This window comes from Amblyraja radiata, chromosome 4, assembly GCF_010909765.2.
Source record: "Amblyraja radiata isolate CabotCenter1 chromosome 4, sAmbRad1.1.pri, whole genome shotgun sequence".
In the NCBI taxonomy this organism is placed as follows: Eukaryota; Metazoa; Chordata; class Chondrichthyes; order Rajiformes; family Rajidae; genus Amblyraja; species Amblyraja radiata.
Window position 1 is genome coordinate 97,562,596 of NC_045959.1, and position 20,030 is coordinate 97,582,625.

At 42.2% G+C, this 20,030-nt stretch overlaps 1 protein-coding gene across 27 annotated transcripts in view; it reads right to left on the minus strand.

Moving 5' to 3' along the window:
- Nucleotides 1-9,715: 9,715 nt before the first annotated feature.
- The window catches only part of clasp2 (cytoplasmic linker associated protein 2), a 348,555-nt gene continuing 338,240 nt past the window's right edge, over nucleotides 9,716-20,030 (minus strand). For 26 of the 27 annotated variants that reach the window (XM_033020019.1, XM_033020014.1, XM_033020023.1 and 23 more), the window contains one exon: nucleotides 9,716-11,361. In XM_033020019.1, the coding sequence (XP_032875910.1) occupies nucleotides 11,275-11,361 (87 nt within the window). In that variant the 3' untranslated portion in view covers nucleotides 9,716-11,274. The remainder of the gene's footprint in view (nucleotides 11,362-20,030) is intronic. The other variant, XM_033020017.1, reaches the window with a different exon arrangement.

The following is a 20,030-nucleotide window of genomic DNA, read 5'->3' on the forward strand; positions in this document are numbered from 1 at the left end:
AATCTTCTTCACAGTAAAGAATATTATCAAGTTTTGTGCCATCTACATATTTAGAAATCGTGAACAAAAAAACACAACAGTGGAAGGTTCCCAGCCTGAAGTTTCACTCATCCTTTTTCTCCAGAGATGCTGCCTGACCCACTGAGTTACTCCAGCGCCTTGTATCCAACAACAGTGGAAGGACTCAGGAATGGTCCCAATTCCTCAGAAATGTAAAACTGTTATTGTGACACTATCTCTTCTGCCATGCAGTTGACTGCGCTTCCTTCCTGCTTTTGTACGTGGCACTGAGATGATGTTGTTAAATCTATTTTCTACTTGCAAGTCCTCACCCCGCTCTTTACTTCTTCCAGTTTCATTTTCACTAATCCTAATAGAAATCTAGTATGAACTGCAGTCCCAATTTATTTTCACTTCTCCTTTGTCATTTTTTAATGTCCTATTTCTCTATTTGCTGGTGTTTGTAACCCAACTCTTCTTGTACCCACTTTTATTGTTTTACCTTCTTCTCCGTTTCTTGCATGCAGAGTTCTAGATTTGTGTGTTCTTACATCGCCCTTCCGGGGAATGTGCTTCAACTATACCTGAACTATCTCTTCCTTTAAGTCATACTGATGTTTTATTACAACTTTTGATTCCATTTAACAGGGGCTACTCTTATCCCAATGAAGTTGCCTTTCCTCCACTTATTTTTGATTGGATTGTACTTTCTCTTTTTTTAATAGCTAATTTAGATCTTAAAATCCCAATGTCAAAATGTTTCCCCGACTGAAATTTGGTTTACTTTGGTTTACTTCTATCTGTGAACCAGATCTGACATTCTGCTTTTGACCAGAAACATATTGTAGTGGAAAATTATCCATTTCAGAAATTCCTCACTCTCTCTGCCTTTAACACAATTATCGTCCGCATTTCCATTGGGATAATTAGTTTTCCTATTTTTGTACCTCTATATATCGTGGTGGATTTACATCCCTATAAATTTCCCACTTGATGGTATGTGCCCAGCATTATAATGTTTCCTCTTCTGATTCTTAGCTCCAATTAAGTGGTTTCTCTCTCCGCAACAGTCTCTCTCCAGCTCTGTAATATTATTTCTAATCAATATTGCTACCATTTCTATTTATTCAGTTTCAGATTCACTGAAATAATAAAATCCTTATGGGCCTGTCCCACTTAGGTGACTTTTTAGGCGACTGCAGGAGACTATGCAGTCGCCACACGTTCGCAGGTGGTTGCCGGGGAGTCGCCTTCATGGTCGTGAGGAGTTCTCGCATTCTGGAAACTAGCCGTGGCCTCATTATGGTCGCCGCGAATTTTTCAACATATTGAAAATTTAGCGGCGTCTAGAATGAAGCCGCCACGGAGAGTAGCGAGAATTCTCGAGCCGTAGTTGGGTTGCCAGGAGGTCGAAGGTTCTCGTAGGTTCTTGCAGGTTGTAGCCGGTGCTGACCGGTGAATTTCATTGGCTCATTGGGGAAAAATACGTAAGCAGTAGTTTTCAGAACCAAGGATAACCGACCGGTAATGTTAATGTCCGCCGAGCTTCACAGCCATGTATCTCTGGCTTCTTAAAAATTGCCTGGCCTCTTAAAAGTTGTCTCCACTCCTTCTCCCCCCTTCTTCCCCTCCTCTCCCCCCCCCTTTTAAAGGACTTACCGTACACTGTGCTTTAGCCATCTTAATTACAGCTCCAACCTTCCTGTTCATCGCAGTGTGTGTCTGTATCACCTTGGCTTTGCACCGTGTCAATTTCAGACAGCGCTCCCCCTGCTTGCCCTGTCCCCCGCCTTTGCGATGTGTTTGTTCCACTCTGACAGTCGCCGGCAGGCGCCTGAAAAATCGCCTGAGTGGGACAGGCCCATTACAATCCTAATCATATATTAGCTGCATTTCTCACCTGCTTTTGTTTGTTTTTGTCCATATCTTGACATTTAAAAAAACCTCTATTTGCAGGTACATTCTTGTGCTTGGATGTTCTGCCCATTCCCAATACACTCTAATTATCGAATATGCTGGAGTAACTCAGGATGCTGCCTGGCCTGCTGAGGTACTCCAGCATTTCGGTATAAACCAGCATCTGCAGTTCCTTCCTACACTCTAATTAGCATTAGACAGTCTATATTGTCGCCTCTTCCTTTTGCTTTGCCTTCCTAAGTAGCCCCTCACCTTTTATTTCCATCATTGCTTTTCTCCCTTTTGATTAGGTTGTTGGGTTCCAACACGTTTCACTCTTCCTTTTTGGACTAACAAAGCTCTCTGTGAGGAAACTGGACCTGTTCTTGTTGAGATGCATCTCCTCTAGCTCGTTGTGGTCCCATCTTCCTTAGAAATCGAAAACCTTTCTCCGACACCATATTTCCTGCCACACATTCAACTGCTTTATCTTTCTGTGTCTGTGTTTGCTAGCATGTGACATTGAGATCCTGTTTTGTAAACTTCTTGCCTTTTCATCCCTCTTTCGTCGGAGGTACCAATATGGACCATGACCTTTGGCTATTTAGAAACATAGAAACATAGAAAATAGGTGCAGGAGTAGGCCATTCGGCCCTTCGAGCCTGCACCGCCATTCAATATGATCATGCCTTCCTTAATTAGTTTAGAGATACAGTGCAGAAACAGGCCCTCCGGCCCACTGAATCTTCTGCACGATGAACCCGCCTCCCCCACACATTAAACCTATCCATACGCACACCAGGGAAATTTATATTTACAATAAGCCAATCAACCTATAAACCTGGTGTATTTGGAGTGTGGGCGGAAACCCACGCAAGTCACAGGAAGAACATTATAAACTCCGTACAGACAGCCCCTGTAGTCGGGATTGAACCTGGGTCTCTGGCGCTGCAAGCACTGCAAGGCAGCCACATCAACTCTACCGCTGCGCCACCTTGCTGCCAGAGCACCCTCTTTCAGGATGCTCTGCTGTTGTTCAGCAACATCCTTAACTTGCATGAGGGAGACAATGCATCATTCCAAAGTCACATAGACAAGTATAGAAACATCTGCCTTCACCAGTGTACAAATGGGACCATTAGCTGGACTTCTGCTTGCTCCTTCTAGTCTGCTAGTCTGCCTGCCAGCCACATTCCCCTCTCTACCTCTGCACACTTCAGTTGAGGTGTGACCACCTCCCTAAAAGTGCTGAACACAAAGTTGTCAGAATGGTAATACTGTATTTTCTAGATGATAAATAATGTAACCATAATGTAATAAAAAGGAACCACAGATGCTTATTTTAGCAATGTTACAAAATTTTGAGATTTAAAAAATCAAGTCTGTAATGTATCCCATCAGATAAAGCATAAAAAGAAGTTTAATTTGACACCTAATTCACTTTCATATCTTCAGTATTAAAACAGTTATGGCCATTTTCATACTCGGAAATTAGCATCTTGTTCCCTATTGCTTTTTCATTGACTTAACACAAAAGCTGTGATCGAGGACAGTCAAAAGCCCAAAACTTTCTTAAAAATTAAGAGAACTGAAAGAAATTTTCAGTTATTTTAGATTGAAGCATTCTGAAACAAATATGAAACAATCTTACTTAGATGACTTGAAATTAAAGCATATAATTAGTTAGTTACCTAATTGTAGCTAATTACAAAATTCAATTACTAGATCTAAACATCTATCCATTTCTTAAGGATAGATTAACATTTTTAAATAGCCTAAGTGTCCAAATAACATTCACACAAGCATTCACAATATAACATAATTTTTAAATCTCATTGTCATGGGTTTATAGGCCAAATGGAAGGAATTTAATGTTTAATACCTGTAAATTAATGGCCATTTAAATCAGCTTGCGAGTGGGTTTTTCTGGAACGCGATCAATTGGAATGTTGCGGTTGCGGTGGATTTAAACCCGTATCGGCAGCAAAGACACTGCCGGTTCGTTCGGGAAAAAAAATCACCGTTTCGCAACTTAAAATGTGAATTAAATGCATCTTAAGAAACACTTTTATACATAAAAATAAACTACTACCTGTCCCCTACATAAAATCCGGCCCCGTTGTCGGCGTTGACGGCTTCAGAAGCTGATTTTAAAATCACTCCAGCGATTAATTTGTCGGGCAAATTTTTTTTTAAATCACACAGAATGGCCGTCGGAACGATTCTTTAGCAAAAGCTTGCACTCCAACAAATATAATCCAGGACCAGGTCGGAGTAAACCGCGTTTTAACCCCGTCCCCCCCTCAAACGCGCCAAAATCGCGCACACGGCCAGTGGCAGAATTGCAGCGCCGCTGAAGGTAAGTATTGTAACATACCTACTTATTTAAACCAAAGATAGACAATGTTGGAGTAACTCAACTGGGCGGCATGTTGGCACAGCGGTAGAGCTACTGCCTTGCAGCGCCAGAGACCCGGGTTCGATCCTGACTATGGGTGCTTATCTGTACGGAGTTTGTACGTACTCCCCATAACCTGCATGAATTTTCTATAAAATCTTTGGTTTCCTCCCACACCTCAAAGACGTACAGGTTTGTTGGTTAATTGGCTTGGTGTAAATGTAAAATTGTCCTTAGTGTGTGTAGGATAGTGTTAACGCGCGGGGATCGCTGGTCGGCGTGGACTCGGTTGGCCAAAGGGCCTGTTTCCGCACTGTATCTCAAAGCTAAACTAAAGTAAAACTGGAGTTACTCCAGCATTTTGTGTCTAATAATGTAACCAAATTGTGTCAGTGAGAGAGGCGTGGAATACTCAGGAAAGTGAATGCCGATCAAGTGTATCCCACATGACTCTGAGCCTTTTGTGATTTGGTGGAGTTTCACTCTTCCAGGCAGGTGGTGAATATTTCACCAAGCCCATGACTTGTAAATAGTGAAAGGGGTTTGTGGAGTCAGGAGGTGAGTTACTTGCTGAATACCCAGTATCCAGAATAATATTTATGTGGAAGATAGACACAAAATGTTGGAGTAACTCAGCGGGACAGGCAGCATCTCTGGAGAGAAGGAATGGGTGAGGTTGAGTTACTCCAGCATTTTGTGTCTATCTTCGGTGCAAACCAGCATCTGCAGTTCCTTCGTACACCAAACAATTATATGGTTGGTCCAGTTATGTATCTGGCTAAAGGTTTATCATTCATATCTTGATGGTGGCAGATTCAACAAAGGTAATGCCGCGTGATGAAACAGGAAGCTCGTTTAACTTTCTCACTTTGTGAATGATTATTGTCTGGTACTTGTCTGAACCAAAACTACTTAATGTTAAGCACTTCTAAGTCTAATTTCTTATGAAAAGACCTGTTTTTTAATAACAACAAATCCTCCATTGTCTGAGTGAGGCTAAATGCACATTGGAGCAACAGCATCTCATATTTCACTTGGGGAGCTTACAACCTAGTGCTATGAATATTCATTTCTTCAACTTCAAGTAACCCCTACATTCCCTCTCTCTCTATCCCTCCCCCACTCAAGTCGCACCAGCGTCTTCCTCTCACCCAACAAACAGCTAACAGTAGCCTGTTTCCTTTATCATCATTACTTTTTTGCATATCTTTCATTCATTGTTCTATACCTCTCTACATCATCATCTATATCTCGTTTCCCTTTCCCGTGACTCTCAGTCTGAAGAGAAGTCTCAACCCGAAACGTCATCCATTTCTTCTCTCCAGGGAAGCTGCCTGTCCCGCTGAGTTACTCCAGGATTCTGTGTCTATCAATGGATTTAGGTTTCTCTTTGTTGATATCTCTATATCAGCCATTCTCTTGCTGCCTACCCAGAAAGGAGCTCTTGGCAATGGATCTTTCTTTTCCTTTTAATAGTAAGGTTTCCACAAGCATGATGGCTAGTTTATGGAGGACACACGAAGAAACAATGAATCGAGGTAATTGATGCGTGCAGTACTGTGAGGTTCCTCTAGTGTGGTCCAAACAGTGGAATTGTTGCTTTGAGACCCCATTGTTTTGCTCTATAATATTCTGGGTGGTATAAAGGCTCTCATAATGAGGGGTGTTTGCAGTCCATGCATTGGAGCTAGGAGCCAGGTGTCCACTAGCTATCCTTTGCCCCAAGTAGCCATATTTGGTGTGTGGTTCCAAAATAGCAGGCACTTTGAGAGAGTTGTTCCCCAGGTATCGAGCATTCACGATTACTATTTGAAGTTGAACATTATGAAGTAATATCCTTTGAGTTCCCATAAATGTCATGTCTTTTTTGCGACATGATTATGAGATTTGGTGATTCCAGGTGTCACTAGGAAGACCATAATCCTCGAGAGCCTCTGTAATCATTATTTGTGCTATTCTCCACCCAGTTTAAATCAGCTTGCCTTGAGTAGTAGCATTCATTTCCTATCTAATGCATCAGTGTGCAGATACAATTTAAAAAATGGTACTGGGCTGAAAAGCAATGGAGGTAAAAAAAATCACGACAACAGTATTCTCAACTGCCACTAGTAACAGATTCTGGCCATGTTGCGCAGTTGATATACAGGCACAGCTCCCATTCAACCACCAGGATAGCATGCCTTGTTTCTGGCAAATGGTTTTGGTCACAAATTGGAGGAACATAGAAACATAGAAAATAGGTGCAGGAGTAGGCCATTCGGCCCTTCGAGCCTGCACCGCCATTCGATATGATCATGGCTGATCATCCAACTCAGTATCCCATCCCTGCCTTCTCTCCATACCCCCTGATCCCTTTAGCCACAAGGGCCACATCTAACCCCCTCTTAAATATAGCCAATGAACTGGCCTCAACTACCCTCTGTGGCAGAGAATTCCACAGATTCACCACTCTCTGTGTAAAAAATTATTTTCTCATCTCGGTCCTAAAAGACTTCCCTCTTATCCTTAAACTGTGACCCCTAGTTCTGGACTTCCCCAACATCGGAAATAATCTTCCTGCATCTAGCCTGTCCAACCCCTTAAGAATTTTGTAAGTTTCTATAAGATCCCCCCTCAATCTTCTGAATTCCAGCATGTACAAGCCGAGTCTATCCAGTCTTTAACAGCATCTCATATTTTGTTTGGGGAGCTTGCAACCCAGTGGTATGAATATTGATTTCTCTAACTTCAAGTAACCCTTGCATCCCCTCTCTCTCCACTCCTCCACCCTCATCGTTGTACGAGTTTCACTATCATCCTGGTGAGTCTCATTGTCTGTAGCTTGTTCTCACGTCGCCCACAGCTAACAATGGCCTGTTCCCTTTATCATCGTTACTTTCTTGCATATTTTTCAATCATTTGTTCTTCATCTCTCTACATCACCGTCTATATTTCTCATTTCCCTTTCCCCTGACTCTTAGTCTGAAGAAGGGTCTCGAGCCAAAACTTCACCTATTCCTTTTCTCCAGAGATGCTGTCTGACCCGCTGAGTTACTTCAGCTTTTTGCGTCTGTCTTTGGTTTAAACCAGCAACTGCAGTTCCTTCCTACACAACTGGTTTTGATCTAGTCCGAAAATAAACTGTGCCTTTGAACACAACACCTCCAACTCCAAACATTGTCAATGATCAAGCGTCAGCCAATCTTTCCAAACATTTGTCCTTTCAATCAATCAATAAATCTGCATTTAATTGGATTACTTCACAGAGTGCAGTTGATGATTTTGTGTTGAATGTCGAGATACCTGAGCGCATGTATGTGTGTGAATCTGTGTGTTAGTTGTATCACTGTGGTCTAATTTAGCATCACGAGCACCTTCTCAGCATTGCACAAGGTCTGATGTCACAACGTCTACTCTGCATAGTCTTGTCTGCTTGACTATTAGATCCTCCATTATTTTTATAAATGTGGGGTCAATGCAAATGCCACGAAAACTGTGCATGTGTTCACCACTCAGTAAATGTGGGCCAATTCATCAGCCATGAACCTGAAACAACAGTGGCCATGAATGACAATCTTGTGGCTTAAGTATCGAGAAAACAGAGATACATTATTTATGCTGTAAAAATATTTGCAGGAATCAAACAAAATTAAATTAAGCTTTTTGTCATCCTATCTATGGATGGATTGGTTGTCGCTATATATTATTTTCCAAAAGACCGGTTTCAAAAATTAAATATTTTTACTAATGTCAAAAAATAAGTTCCAACTATATATAAATCACCGTCTTAATAGAAAAGGATGGGATCCAAAGCAGGTCAGAGGCTGGAATTCAATGCAAGCAAGGTCTGTGGTCAGAATACACAGGAGCACGACAGGCAGCGTGAAAGGACTGGGATGGGATGTCACGGTGCCGCTGTGGTAGAGTTGCTGCCTTACAGTGCCAGAGACCCGGGTTCGATCCTGACTACAGCACCTGTCAGTATGGAGTCTGTACATTCTCCCTGTGACCATGTGGGTTTTCTCCGGGTGCTCTGCTTTCCTCTCACACTCCAAAGACGTACAGGGTTGTAGATTAATTGGCTTAGATGAAAATTGTAACTTATCCTTAGTGTATAAGATAGTGCCAGTGTACAGGGTGATCTTTGGTCAGCGTGGACTCGTTGGGCCGAAGTCCTGTTTCCACGATGCATCTCTAAACTGATCTAAACTAAAATTAACTTGCAATGCAAGCGGCCTGACGGGTAGGGTGGCTAAACTCAGGGCGTGGATACGTACATGTGACTGGGCCATTATAGCTCTTATGGAAACCTGGCAAGGGAGGGACTTGGCAGCTTACAATTCCAGGGTACAGGCACTGCAGGCAAGATAGGGATGGGGGTACAAGAGGAGGCGAGTTGCTTTACTGATTAAGGAGAATGTCACACCAATCTTTCAAGATTACATTGTGGATGGTTCATCCACTGAAGCTATATGTGTGGGAAATAAAAGGGGGATGATAGCATTGTTGGAAGTGTACGATAGGCCTCCAAATAGTCCCATCAGACGGGACCCGACCTGAAATGTCCGTCCAGAGAAACTGCCCGAATCTCTTGAGTCACTCCAGAACCTTGTGTCTTTTTTTGTAAACCTGCATCTGCAGTTCCTTATGGTCTGCAGACTACTAGGGTTGTTATAGTAGGGAATTTTAACTTTCCAAATATACACTGAGCCTGCCATGGTGTCAAAAGCTTAGACAGAGTGGAATGTGTCAAATGTGTTCAGGAAAGTTTCTTCAGGCAGTATGTAGAGGGCCCTGCACGGACGATGGCGGTGGCCTTCCCGAGGTGCCGTGGCTACGGTGCCTGCCCGGAAGGCACGGCGATCGGCAGGACTCGCCTGAAGGCTCGCCAGTCAACGGGCCCACCTGAAGGCTCCAAAGACTGCAGACTGGGAACCCACCCAAAGATTCGTCAGACGATGGGACTGGGAACCTGCCCAAAGGCTCGTTGGATGGCACAACTGGGGCCTGCTGACAGGAGGACAGGACAGTATCCCACCTGAAGGCTTGTTCCCGTTAAAATGAAGGGCAAGGCAGTTTGGAGTAAGGAAGCCTGGATGGCATGAGAACATGACAGTGTGGTCAGGAAAAAGGAGTCCTAGGTCAGGAATCAGGTAGTATCAGGTGTATCCCTGGAGGGGTTTAGGGAGCTGCGGAGCATACTTACAGAGGAAATCAGGAGGGCATCGAGAGGACAAAGGAGCTTTGGCAGATTAGATAAAGTGTGGTAGTGCCGAATGAGCTGGGAGTACAGGCACACAGTTTTGCTGAAAGTGCCAACACAGGTGGATAGAGTGGTTAAGAAGGCTTTTGGTACATTAGCCTTCATCAGTCAGGATATTGAATATAGAAGTGGGATATCCTGTTACAGTTGTACAAGACAATAGTCACATAAATGAGATATTGATGATATATACAGTTTATTGCCAGTGTATGCACATTTGTAAGCACATAACTATAAATACATCAAATAATAGTGTTGTCCAAATAAACATTCACGTACCACTATATTCTTGATGCAGGGGCTTAAAAACTGTGATGACAGATAAACGGTTCCCTTAAAATCTTTAAATAAATTTATATAAATTTTCCGTAAAACAAAAAAGAGCAATTTTTCTAACAGCAGCAAAACAACCATCAGATTCATGTTTTGCTTTTTTGGTTAGATTTCATTTCACTTGGTGCATTCTCTGCAGCTTTACACATCCAGCTCCATGAGCATCATCATCTTTGAACAGCTGGCAACAAATTACGTTCCAGTATTGTCTGACAATGTTAGTCACTTGAAGGAGATTTATGACTCAAATTAGCTACCAATTAATAGCATTTTTTTTGTATTTTAGTATTTTCATATTTTTAAAATTTTGTTTGTTTTTTCTTAAAAAGTGGAACTTAGCAGGTATTTGCTACAGGAGGTAGAGAAAATACTAATGTAAACTGCTGCCGTTTTTCTATTTATCAGTCATACTTGCTTTCCACAATGGACACTATCAAAATCGTTTGACTTTCGTACTGCATGTGAGATTCCTGGAAAATCCAAATGCAGTCAATACAGACAAGCAGTCCAGTAACAACTATCACTGTTATTGGTGTCTATTTACTTAAAGTTACTGCTGAGGCAAAGCCCTCAACAGCATTTCTACCTGAAGAACACCTGCATTTTATGAGAACAAGAAATACATACTAGATATAAATGTTACGTACTGAGTGTGCTTGTGGAGAGCACTCCATTCCGATGCACCCTGCTTGAAGAAGGTGTGATGGCATGTGTGGTTCATATCCATTTGGGAACACATAGACACTTTATCTTACTGCTGAGAAAAAAACTCATCTAGTTGGGTAGTTGCTTTTCAGGAATGCTCAACTCTTCCACCTTCCTTCTGTATAGTTTGCATTACTTGTGTTGAAGTAACAGCAGAGCTAATTGGTGAAAAGGTAAGTTACACACAAAACCAGATCATACTAGATCCTGGCTCTGCATGAAACAAAGTTACAATCCCTAAAGCTTTGTTATGACAGCATATACTCGAAACAAGGCAGTTTGTTTCTGCTTCAATCTGGTTCCGTTTGGTTTACTGGAGGCTTCTGCTTCAGTGATTATTAGTGAAATCTAACCAGAAGCAAATTATGCTGCAAATGGAAACAATAAAGCTGCTGGATAGAAGCAAAAAAAAACTTTTCTGAAGCTGAATGCATTCCTTTTTAATCATAATTAGCATTTCATTTATATGACAGTAATACTGGTAAACTTCAGTTATAAGACGCAGAGATCTTGGGTGAGAAGGTTTGAGTGTTATCTGGACTGGCTAGTACTGTCTCCTCAAATCTGGAAAAAATGTTGGTGCAACAGTCACATGCAGACTGAGGGAAGTCATTGCTGTTCCAGTCGTGATGAATCAAGTTCCACACAAGAGCTAGTTCTTCCTTCCCCAGAAGACCTATTTTAAAGCAGCTGCTAAACTCTAGCTCTGACTAGTGAGGTCTGATGCCGAACCACTTGTGCTGGAACCAGTTTGTGCACGTTTAATGTACAAGTTCAACAATTTCATCTGAAACACAAAACAAATAAAGGTTACTTTTTCAATAAACTTGATTTTAAACAAGGTTGCAGCTCAGTTAGACAATTTGGTTGCCACAAACAAGTTGGGCCGAAGGGTCTGTGTCTGTGCTGTATAGCTCTGACTCTATGCATCTAGTTTAAGAAATTATGAAATTAAGGATGTTCGGATGGTAAGTTAGAACTTCAATTCAACAATAAAGTCATGGAGTGATACAGCATTGAAACAGGGCCTTTGGTTCATGCCAACTATCAAGTATCATCAACATTAGTCCCATTCACCAGCACTCAAAGGTTCAAAGATCTGTTTATTGTCACATGTACCAATTAAGGTACAGTGAAACTCGATTTACCATACAGTCATACTAAAAAAAGCAACATGACACACAACTACATAAAATAGGTATGTTACAAAACTTACCTTCAGCGGCGCTGCAGTTCTGCCACTGATCGTGTGCGCGACTTTGGCGCCTTTGAGGGGGGGGGCGGGGTTAAAATGAGTTTTTTCTCCTACCTGTCCTGGATATATTTTCTCGGAGTGCAAGCTTTTGCTGAAGAATTGTTCCGATGGCCGTTCTGTGAATTTTTTTTTTTAATCGCCCAACAAGTTCAGCGCTGGAGTAATTTAAAAATCAGTTTCTAAAGCCGTCAACGCCGACAACGGGGACGGATTTCACGTACGGGACAGGTAAAGGAAAGCCGTTTATTTTATGTATAAAAGTGCTTCTTAAGATGCCTTTAATTCACATTTTACGTTGCGTAACGGTGATTTAGGACCCATACGAACCGGCAGTATTTTTCCTGCCGATATGGGGTTTAAATTCACAGCAACCGCAACGTTCCAATCGATCGCGTTCCTCAAAAACCCACTCGCAAGATTATTTAAATGGCCATTAATTTACGGGAATTAAACACTAAATTCCTTCCATTTGGCCTACAAATCCATGACAATAAGATTTTAAAATCATGTTACATTGTGAATTCTTGTGTGAATGTTACTTGGACACTAAGGCTATGTTAATCTTTTCTTAAGAAATGGATAGATGTTTAGATCTCGTAATTGAATTTTGTAATTAGCTACAATTGGGTAACTAACTAATTATATGCTTTAATTTCAGGTCATCCAAGTAAGATTGTTTAATATTTGTTTCAGAATGCTTCAATCTATAATTACTGAACATTTCTTTCAGTTCTCTTAATTTTTAAGAACGTTACGGGCTTTTGACTGTCCTTGATCACAGCTTTTGAGTTAAGTCATTGGAAAAGCAATAGGGAACAAGATGCTAATTTCCGAGTATGAAAATGGCCATACCTTTTTTAATACTGAAGATATGAAAGTGAATTAGGTGTCAAATTAAAGTTCTTTTTATGCTTTATCTGATGAGATAAATTGCAGACTTGATTTTTAAAATCTCAAAATGTTGTAACATTGCTACATAAAAGTTATTTTATGACATTGCTACATAAACACTCCCCATATCCCTCACTGTGATGGAAGGCAATAACGTTTAATCTTCTTCACTCTGTGTTCCAGGCTTTAGCCATTCAAGTGCTCATCCAAATAGTTCTTAAATGTTGTGAGAATTTTTGCTTCAACCACCTCTCAGCCAGTTCCAAACTCTAACTCCAACTACCCTCTCGATGAAAAAAATCATTTAATTATATTGCTTCCTTACCTTGATTCTATGCTTTCTGGTTACAGACTCCTCTGTATGGGGAAATGTTTACTATTATCTACTCTATCTATGACCCTCGGAATTTTGTATACCTCTGTCAGGTTCCCACTTGGCCTTCTCTGTTCCAAAAAAACCCAACTTACCTTTGGGTATCTCCATACAACTGAGCCACGCCATCCCAGAAAATATCTTGGTGAACATCCTCTGCAGCTTCTCCAGAACTTTTCTACTCTGTGAACTATAACTACACAACATTCCAGGTGTGACTTCACCAGTGTTATAAAGCTAACCCCTAACTTTACTGCTCTTATATTCCATGCTCTGCTAATTCAGAGCAGCATCTCATATGCCTTCTTTAGCATCCAATGTTCATGTGGCCATATTGAGGGACCTTTGAATTTGTGCACCAAGATCCCCCCGTTCCTCAGTTCCTACTTGGAATGCCCTGGCTCTCTTCACAGTGTATATTCCACCTTTATTTGATCTCCCAAAATACATCACTTCACACTTATCTGGATTAAATTCCACCTGCCCATCATCTGCTTGATTTACCAATTGATCAATATCTTTTTGGAGACAAAAGGAATGGCAGGTGCTGGAACCGTGAGTAAAATATAAAGTGCTGGAGGAACTCAGCGGATCAGGCAGCATCTCTGGAGATGTTTCAGTCCCAGAACCAATCCCTGATCATAGGCTTCTTATCATAAAAACACCCTTCACAATTGTTTCCTATTACCCATTTTGTAAATTAGTTACACCTTTGAAAAACTCACTCAAATATGCATCAGACAGGATCTCCCACCTGCGCAACCCTGACTGCTTCATCAATTTCTGCCTTTGATCCTATCCCACAAAATATTTTCCAATAACTTTTCTACACAAAACATTCTACAAGATGTTGATGAGGCCGCACTTCGTGTGTTATGTTCAAGTTTGGTCACACTGTTACAGGAAATTTGGTATTAAGCTGGAAAGAGTGCAGAGAGGATTTACGAGGATGTTGCCCGGGTTCAAGAGCCTGAGATACTGGAAGAGGTTAGGCAGGCTAAGACTTTATTCTTTGTGAGCAGGAGGCTGAGGGAGATCTTATCGAGATGTATAAAATTATGCGAATAGGTGGGCAGCACAGTGGCGCAGCAGTAAAGCTGCTGGATCAATGTGCTAGAGACCCAGGTTCGATCCCGCCCTCGGGTGCTGTCTGTGTGGAGTTTGCACGCTCTCCATGTGACCACTTGTGTGTTGGTAGGTTAATTGGTTGCTGTAAATTACCCTTAATGTGTAGGGGGTAGATGTGACAGTGGAATTACATAGAACCAGTGGGAACGGGTGATCGATTGTCGGCGTAGGACTTAGTGGGCTGAAGGGTCTGTTTCCATTGTGTATCTCTAAATTAAACTAAACTAGATAGGATAAATACAGAGCATCTTTTTCCCAGTTGGAAAATCATGAAATAGGGGGCATAGAATGAATGTGAGAGGAGAATGATTTAATGGAAACCTGAGTGGCTACGTTTTCATACAATGAATGGTGAATATATGGAGCGAGCTGCCATAGGAAGTAGTTTTGACAGGTGCAACAACAACATTTAAAAGATATTCGGACAGGTACATGGATAGGAAGGGTTTAAAGGGGTATGGGTCAAACACAGGCAAATGGGTCTATCTCAGATGGGGCATCTTGGTCGGCATAGACAAGAAGGGCCAAAGGGCTGATTTCCGTGCAGTATGACTATGACTCTACCAATGAAGTAAGATTTATATACTTGTAATTCCAGGCTTATTCCTGCTACCTTCCATGAATAAAGAAACTACATCTGTTGTCTTTTAATCGTGTGGCATTTCACCAGATGGCAATGCAAAAATGTAAAAAAAAGGCACAAGCAATCTCTACCTTGCTTCCTATAGCATTCCAGGATACGTCTCACCTGGCCCTGCGGTTTCATCCATCCTTTTGTCTACTAAATAGCCAATACTTCCTTTTTTTGAATGATAATATGCTCTAGACTATCATTATTTTGCCAATAAACTTACTGAATAGGGAAAGGCTTGGATAGAGTGGATGTGGAGAGGATGTTTCCACTCGTGGAAGAGTCTAGGACCAGAGGTCATAGCCTCAGAATTAAATGATGTTCCTTTGGGAAGAAGATGAGGAGGAATTTCTTTAGTCAGAGGGTGGTGAATCTGTGAAATTCTTTGCCACAGAAGGTTGTGGAGGCCAAGTCAATGGATATTTTTAAGGCAGAGATATATAGATTCTTGATTAGTACGGGTATCAAGGGTTATGGGGAGAAGGCAGATGGGGTTAGGAGGGAGAGATAGATCAGCAATGAATGAATGGCCTAATTCTGCTTTGATCAATTATGACATGATCTCACTCGTTAAAATGTTAAGATACTGTATTTTTCCTTGTAGTGAATATGAAAAGGAAGCATTAATTTAAGATTTCATCTTTTTGCGGTTCCTCGCACAGATTGCCCCTTTGTTCCTGAACGTCCATTAATATACACAAAATAACTGGATTTTACTCAATCCAATCCGCCAATGATATTTCATGGCCGCTTTTACCCTTTTAAATATGTTTTTAAGTACCCTCCTACACTGTCCATACTCATGAAGGACCTCTTCTGTTTTCAGTACGCTACACCTACACCACAATTACACCTATCCCACAGCTGCATCTACGCTAGACTCCTACATTAGACTACTACTGATCGACTATAGCTCAGCCTTCAACACCTTAATCCTATCCACCCTGATCTCCAAACTCCAGAGCCTAGGAATCAGCTCTCTCTGCCAATGGATCCTCAAGACCTCAATCAGTGAGGTTAGGTGACAACACAGCCTCCATGATAATTCTCTGCACCAATGCTCACAAGGAAGCATTCTCAGTCCCCTGTTGTACTCCCTATACACTTACAACTGTACAGCCAAATTAGGCTCTAATTCCATCCACAAGTTTGCAGACGGCAGCTCTGTGGCCGAATCACGAAGAATTACAAAAAGAGGTTTTTGTTATGTTTCAATACACTGATGCTTGTCCCGTGTTTGTGATTGGTTAGGGGAGTTTTATGTTTCTACTTTGTTTCTGTAGGTATTTGTGATTGGTCTCAGAGGGGTTACCTCTCTGAATATGTTTCTGTGTAATGAATAAGTGCCGTGATTGGTTTGTAGATTCATGCCGTTAGTTTTCCCGCCACTATATAGGGGTATATAAGGGTGATATTTCCTCCTGTTCTGTTTACGCAAGGCTGCTGAGGGTTCGAGTGAGTGGATCCGAGGCTGGCCCCGCGGTGTTGCATACAAATAAAGAAGGGTTAGGACTCCAGTGTTCAACTCAGTGGTTTACTGACCCAGACTAGGGAGAGAGTATTAGAAACATAGAAACATAGAAAATAGGTGCAGGAGTAGGCCATTCGGCCCTTCGAGCCTGCACCGCCATTCAATATGATCATGGCTGATCATCCAACTCAGTATCCTGTACCTGCCTTCACTCCATACCCCCTGATCCCTTTAGCCACAAGGGCCACATCTAACTCCCTCTTAAATATAGCCAATGAACTGGCCTCAACTACCTTCTGCGGGAGAGAATTCCAGAGATTCACCACTCTCTGTGTGAAAAATGTTTTCCTCATCTCGGTCCTAAAAGATTTCCCTCTTATCCTTAAACTGTGACCCCTTGTTCTGGACTTCCCCAACATCGGGAACAATCTTCCTGCATCTAGCCTGTCCAACCCCTTAAGAATTTTGTAAGTTTCTATAAGATCCCCCCTCAATCTTCTAAATTCTAGCGAGTACAAACCGAGTCTATCCAGTCTTTCTTCATATGAAAGTCCTGACATCCCAGGAATCAGTCTGGTGAACCTTCTCTGTACTCCCTCTATGGCAAGAATGTCTTTCCTCAGATTAGGAGACCAAAACTGTACGCAATGTGGTCTCACCAAGACCCTGTACAACTGCAGTAGAACCTCCCTGCTCCTATACTCAAATCCTTTTGCTATGAATTCTAACATATCATTCGCCTTCTTCACTGCCTGCTGCACCTGCATGCCTACTTTTAATGACTGGTGTATCATGACACCCAGGTCTCGTTGCATCTCCCCCTTTCCTAATCGGCCACCATTCAGATAATAATCTACTTTCCTGTTTTTGCCACCAAAGTGGATGACCTCACATTTATCCACATTATACTGCATCTGCCATGCATTTGCCCACTCACCCAGCCTATCCAAGTCACCTTGCAGCCTCCTAGCATCCTCCTCACAGCTAACACTGCCCCCCAGCTTCGTTGTCATCCGCAAACTTGGAGATGTTGCATTCAATTCCCTCGTCCAAATCATTAATATATATCGTAAATAGCTGGGGTCCCAGAACTGAGCATTGCGGCACCCCACTAGTCACTGCCTGCCATTGTGAAAAGGACCCGTTTACTCCTACTCTTTGCTTCCTGTCTGCCAGCCAGTTCTCTATCCACATCAATACTGAACCCCCAATACTGTGTGCTTTAAGTTTGTATACTAATCTCTTATGTGGGACCTTGTCGAAAGCCTTCTGAAAGTCCAGATATAACACATCCACTGGTTCTCCCTTATCCACTCTACTAGTTACATCCTCGAAAAATTCTATAAGATTCGTCAGACATGATTTACCCTTCATAAATCCATGCTGACTTTGTTCAATGATTTCACCACTTTCCAAATGTGCTGCTATCCCATCTTTAATAACTGATTCTAGCAATTTCCCCACTACCGACGTTAGACTAACTGGTCTGTAATTCCCCGTTTTCTCTCTCCCTCCCTTTTTAAAAAGTGGTGTTACATTAGCTACCCTCCAATCCTCAGGAACTACTCCAGAATCTAAAGAGTTTTGAAAAATTATCACTAATGCATCCACTATTTCTGGGGCTACTTCCTTAAGTACTCTGGGATGCAGCCTATCTGGCCCTGGGGATTTATCGGCCTTTAATCCATTCAATTTACCTAACACCACTTCCCGGCTAACCTGGATTTCACTCAGTTCCTCCATCTCATTTGACCCCCGGTCCCCTGCTATTTCCGGCAGATTATTTATGTCTTCCTTAGTGAAGACAGAACCAAAGTAGTTATTCAATTGGTCTGCCATGTCCTTGTTCCCCATGATTAATCCACCCGTTTCTGACTGCAAGGGACCTACATTTGTTTTAACTAATCTTTTTCTCTTCACATATCTATAAAAGCTTTTGCAGTCAGTTTTTGTTCCCTGCCAGTTTTCTTTCATAATCTATTTTCCCTTTCCTAATTAAGCCCTTTGTCCTCCTCTGCTGGTCTCTGAATTTCTCCCAGTCCTCTGGAAGGCTGCTTTTTCTGGCTAATTTGTACGCTTCATCTTTTGTTTTGATACTATCCCTGATTTCCCTTGTTATCCACGGATGCACTACCTTCCCTGATTTATTTTTTTGCAAAACTGGGATGAACAATTGTTGTAGTTCATCCATGCAGTCTTTAAATGCCTTCCATTGCATATCCACCGTCAACCCATTAAAAATCAATTGCCAGTCTATCTTGGCCAATTCACGTCTCATACCCTCAAAGTTACCTTTCTTTAAGTTCAGGACCCTTGTTTCTGAATTAACGATGTCACTCTCCATCCTAATGAAGAACTCAACCATATTATGGTCACTCTTGCCCAAATGGCCACGCACAACAAGACTGCTAACTAACCCTTCCTCATTACTCAATACCCAGTCTAGAATAGCCTGCTCTCTCGTTGGTTCCTCTACATGTTGGTTTAGAAAACTATCTCGCATACATTCCAAGAAATCCTCTTCCTCAGTACCCTTGCCAATTTGATTCACCCAATCTATATGTAGATTGAAGTCACCCTTATAACTGTTTTACCTTTGTTGCACGCATTTCTAATTTCCTGTTTGATGCCATCCCCAACTCCACTACTACTGTTAGGTGGCCTGTACACAACTCCCACTAGCGTTTTCTGCCCCTTAGTGTTTCGCAGCTCTACCCATATCGATTCCACATCCTCAAAGCTAATGTCCTTCCTTTCTATTGCGTTAATCTGCTCTCTAACCAGCAACGCTACCCCACCTCCTTTCCCTTTCTGTCTATCCCTCCTGAATATTGAATATCCCTGGATGTTCAGCTCCCAGCCTTGGTCACCCTGGAGCCATGTCTCCGTGATCCCAACTATATCATAGTCATTAATAGCTATCTGCACATTCAACTCATCCACCTTATTACGAATGCTCCTTGCATTGAGACACAAAGCCTTCAGGCTTGTTTTTACAACACTCTTACCCCTTATACTATTATGCTGAAAAATGGCCCATTTTGATTTTTGCCCTGGATTTGCCGGCCTGCCACTTTTACTTTTCACCTTGCTACCTATTGCTTCTACCCTCATTTTACACCCCTCTGTCTCTACGCTCACACATTTAAGAAACCCTTTCCCTTTAACTCCATCCTCCACTATCCCATTCGACACCCCACCCACCTTATTCAGTTTAAAACCACCCGTGTAGCAGTGGCAAACCTGCCTGCCAGAATGCTGGTCCCACACCTGTTAAGATGCAATCCGTCCCTTTTGTACAGTTCCCCCTTACCCCAAAACAGATCCCAGTGATCTAAGAATCTAAATCCCTGCCCCATGCACCAGTTCCTCAGCCACACGTTCAGGTCCCATATCTCCCTGTTCCTGCTCTCGCCAGCACGAGGAACTGGAAGCAAACTGGAGATAACAACCCTGTAGGTCCTGCTTTTCAGCATTTTTCCGAGCTCTCTAAAGTCACGCTGCAGAATATTCATCCCCTTCTTTCCGACATCGTTTGTGCCGACATGCACTACCACTTCTGGCTGTTCACCTTCGCCCTTGAGGATTTTCTGCACTCTGTTCGTGACATCCTGGATCCTGGCACCAGGAAGGCAGCACACCATCCTCGCATCCCGTCTGTTGCCGCAGAAACCCCTGTCCGTACCTCTCACAATGGAGTCTCCCAC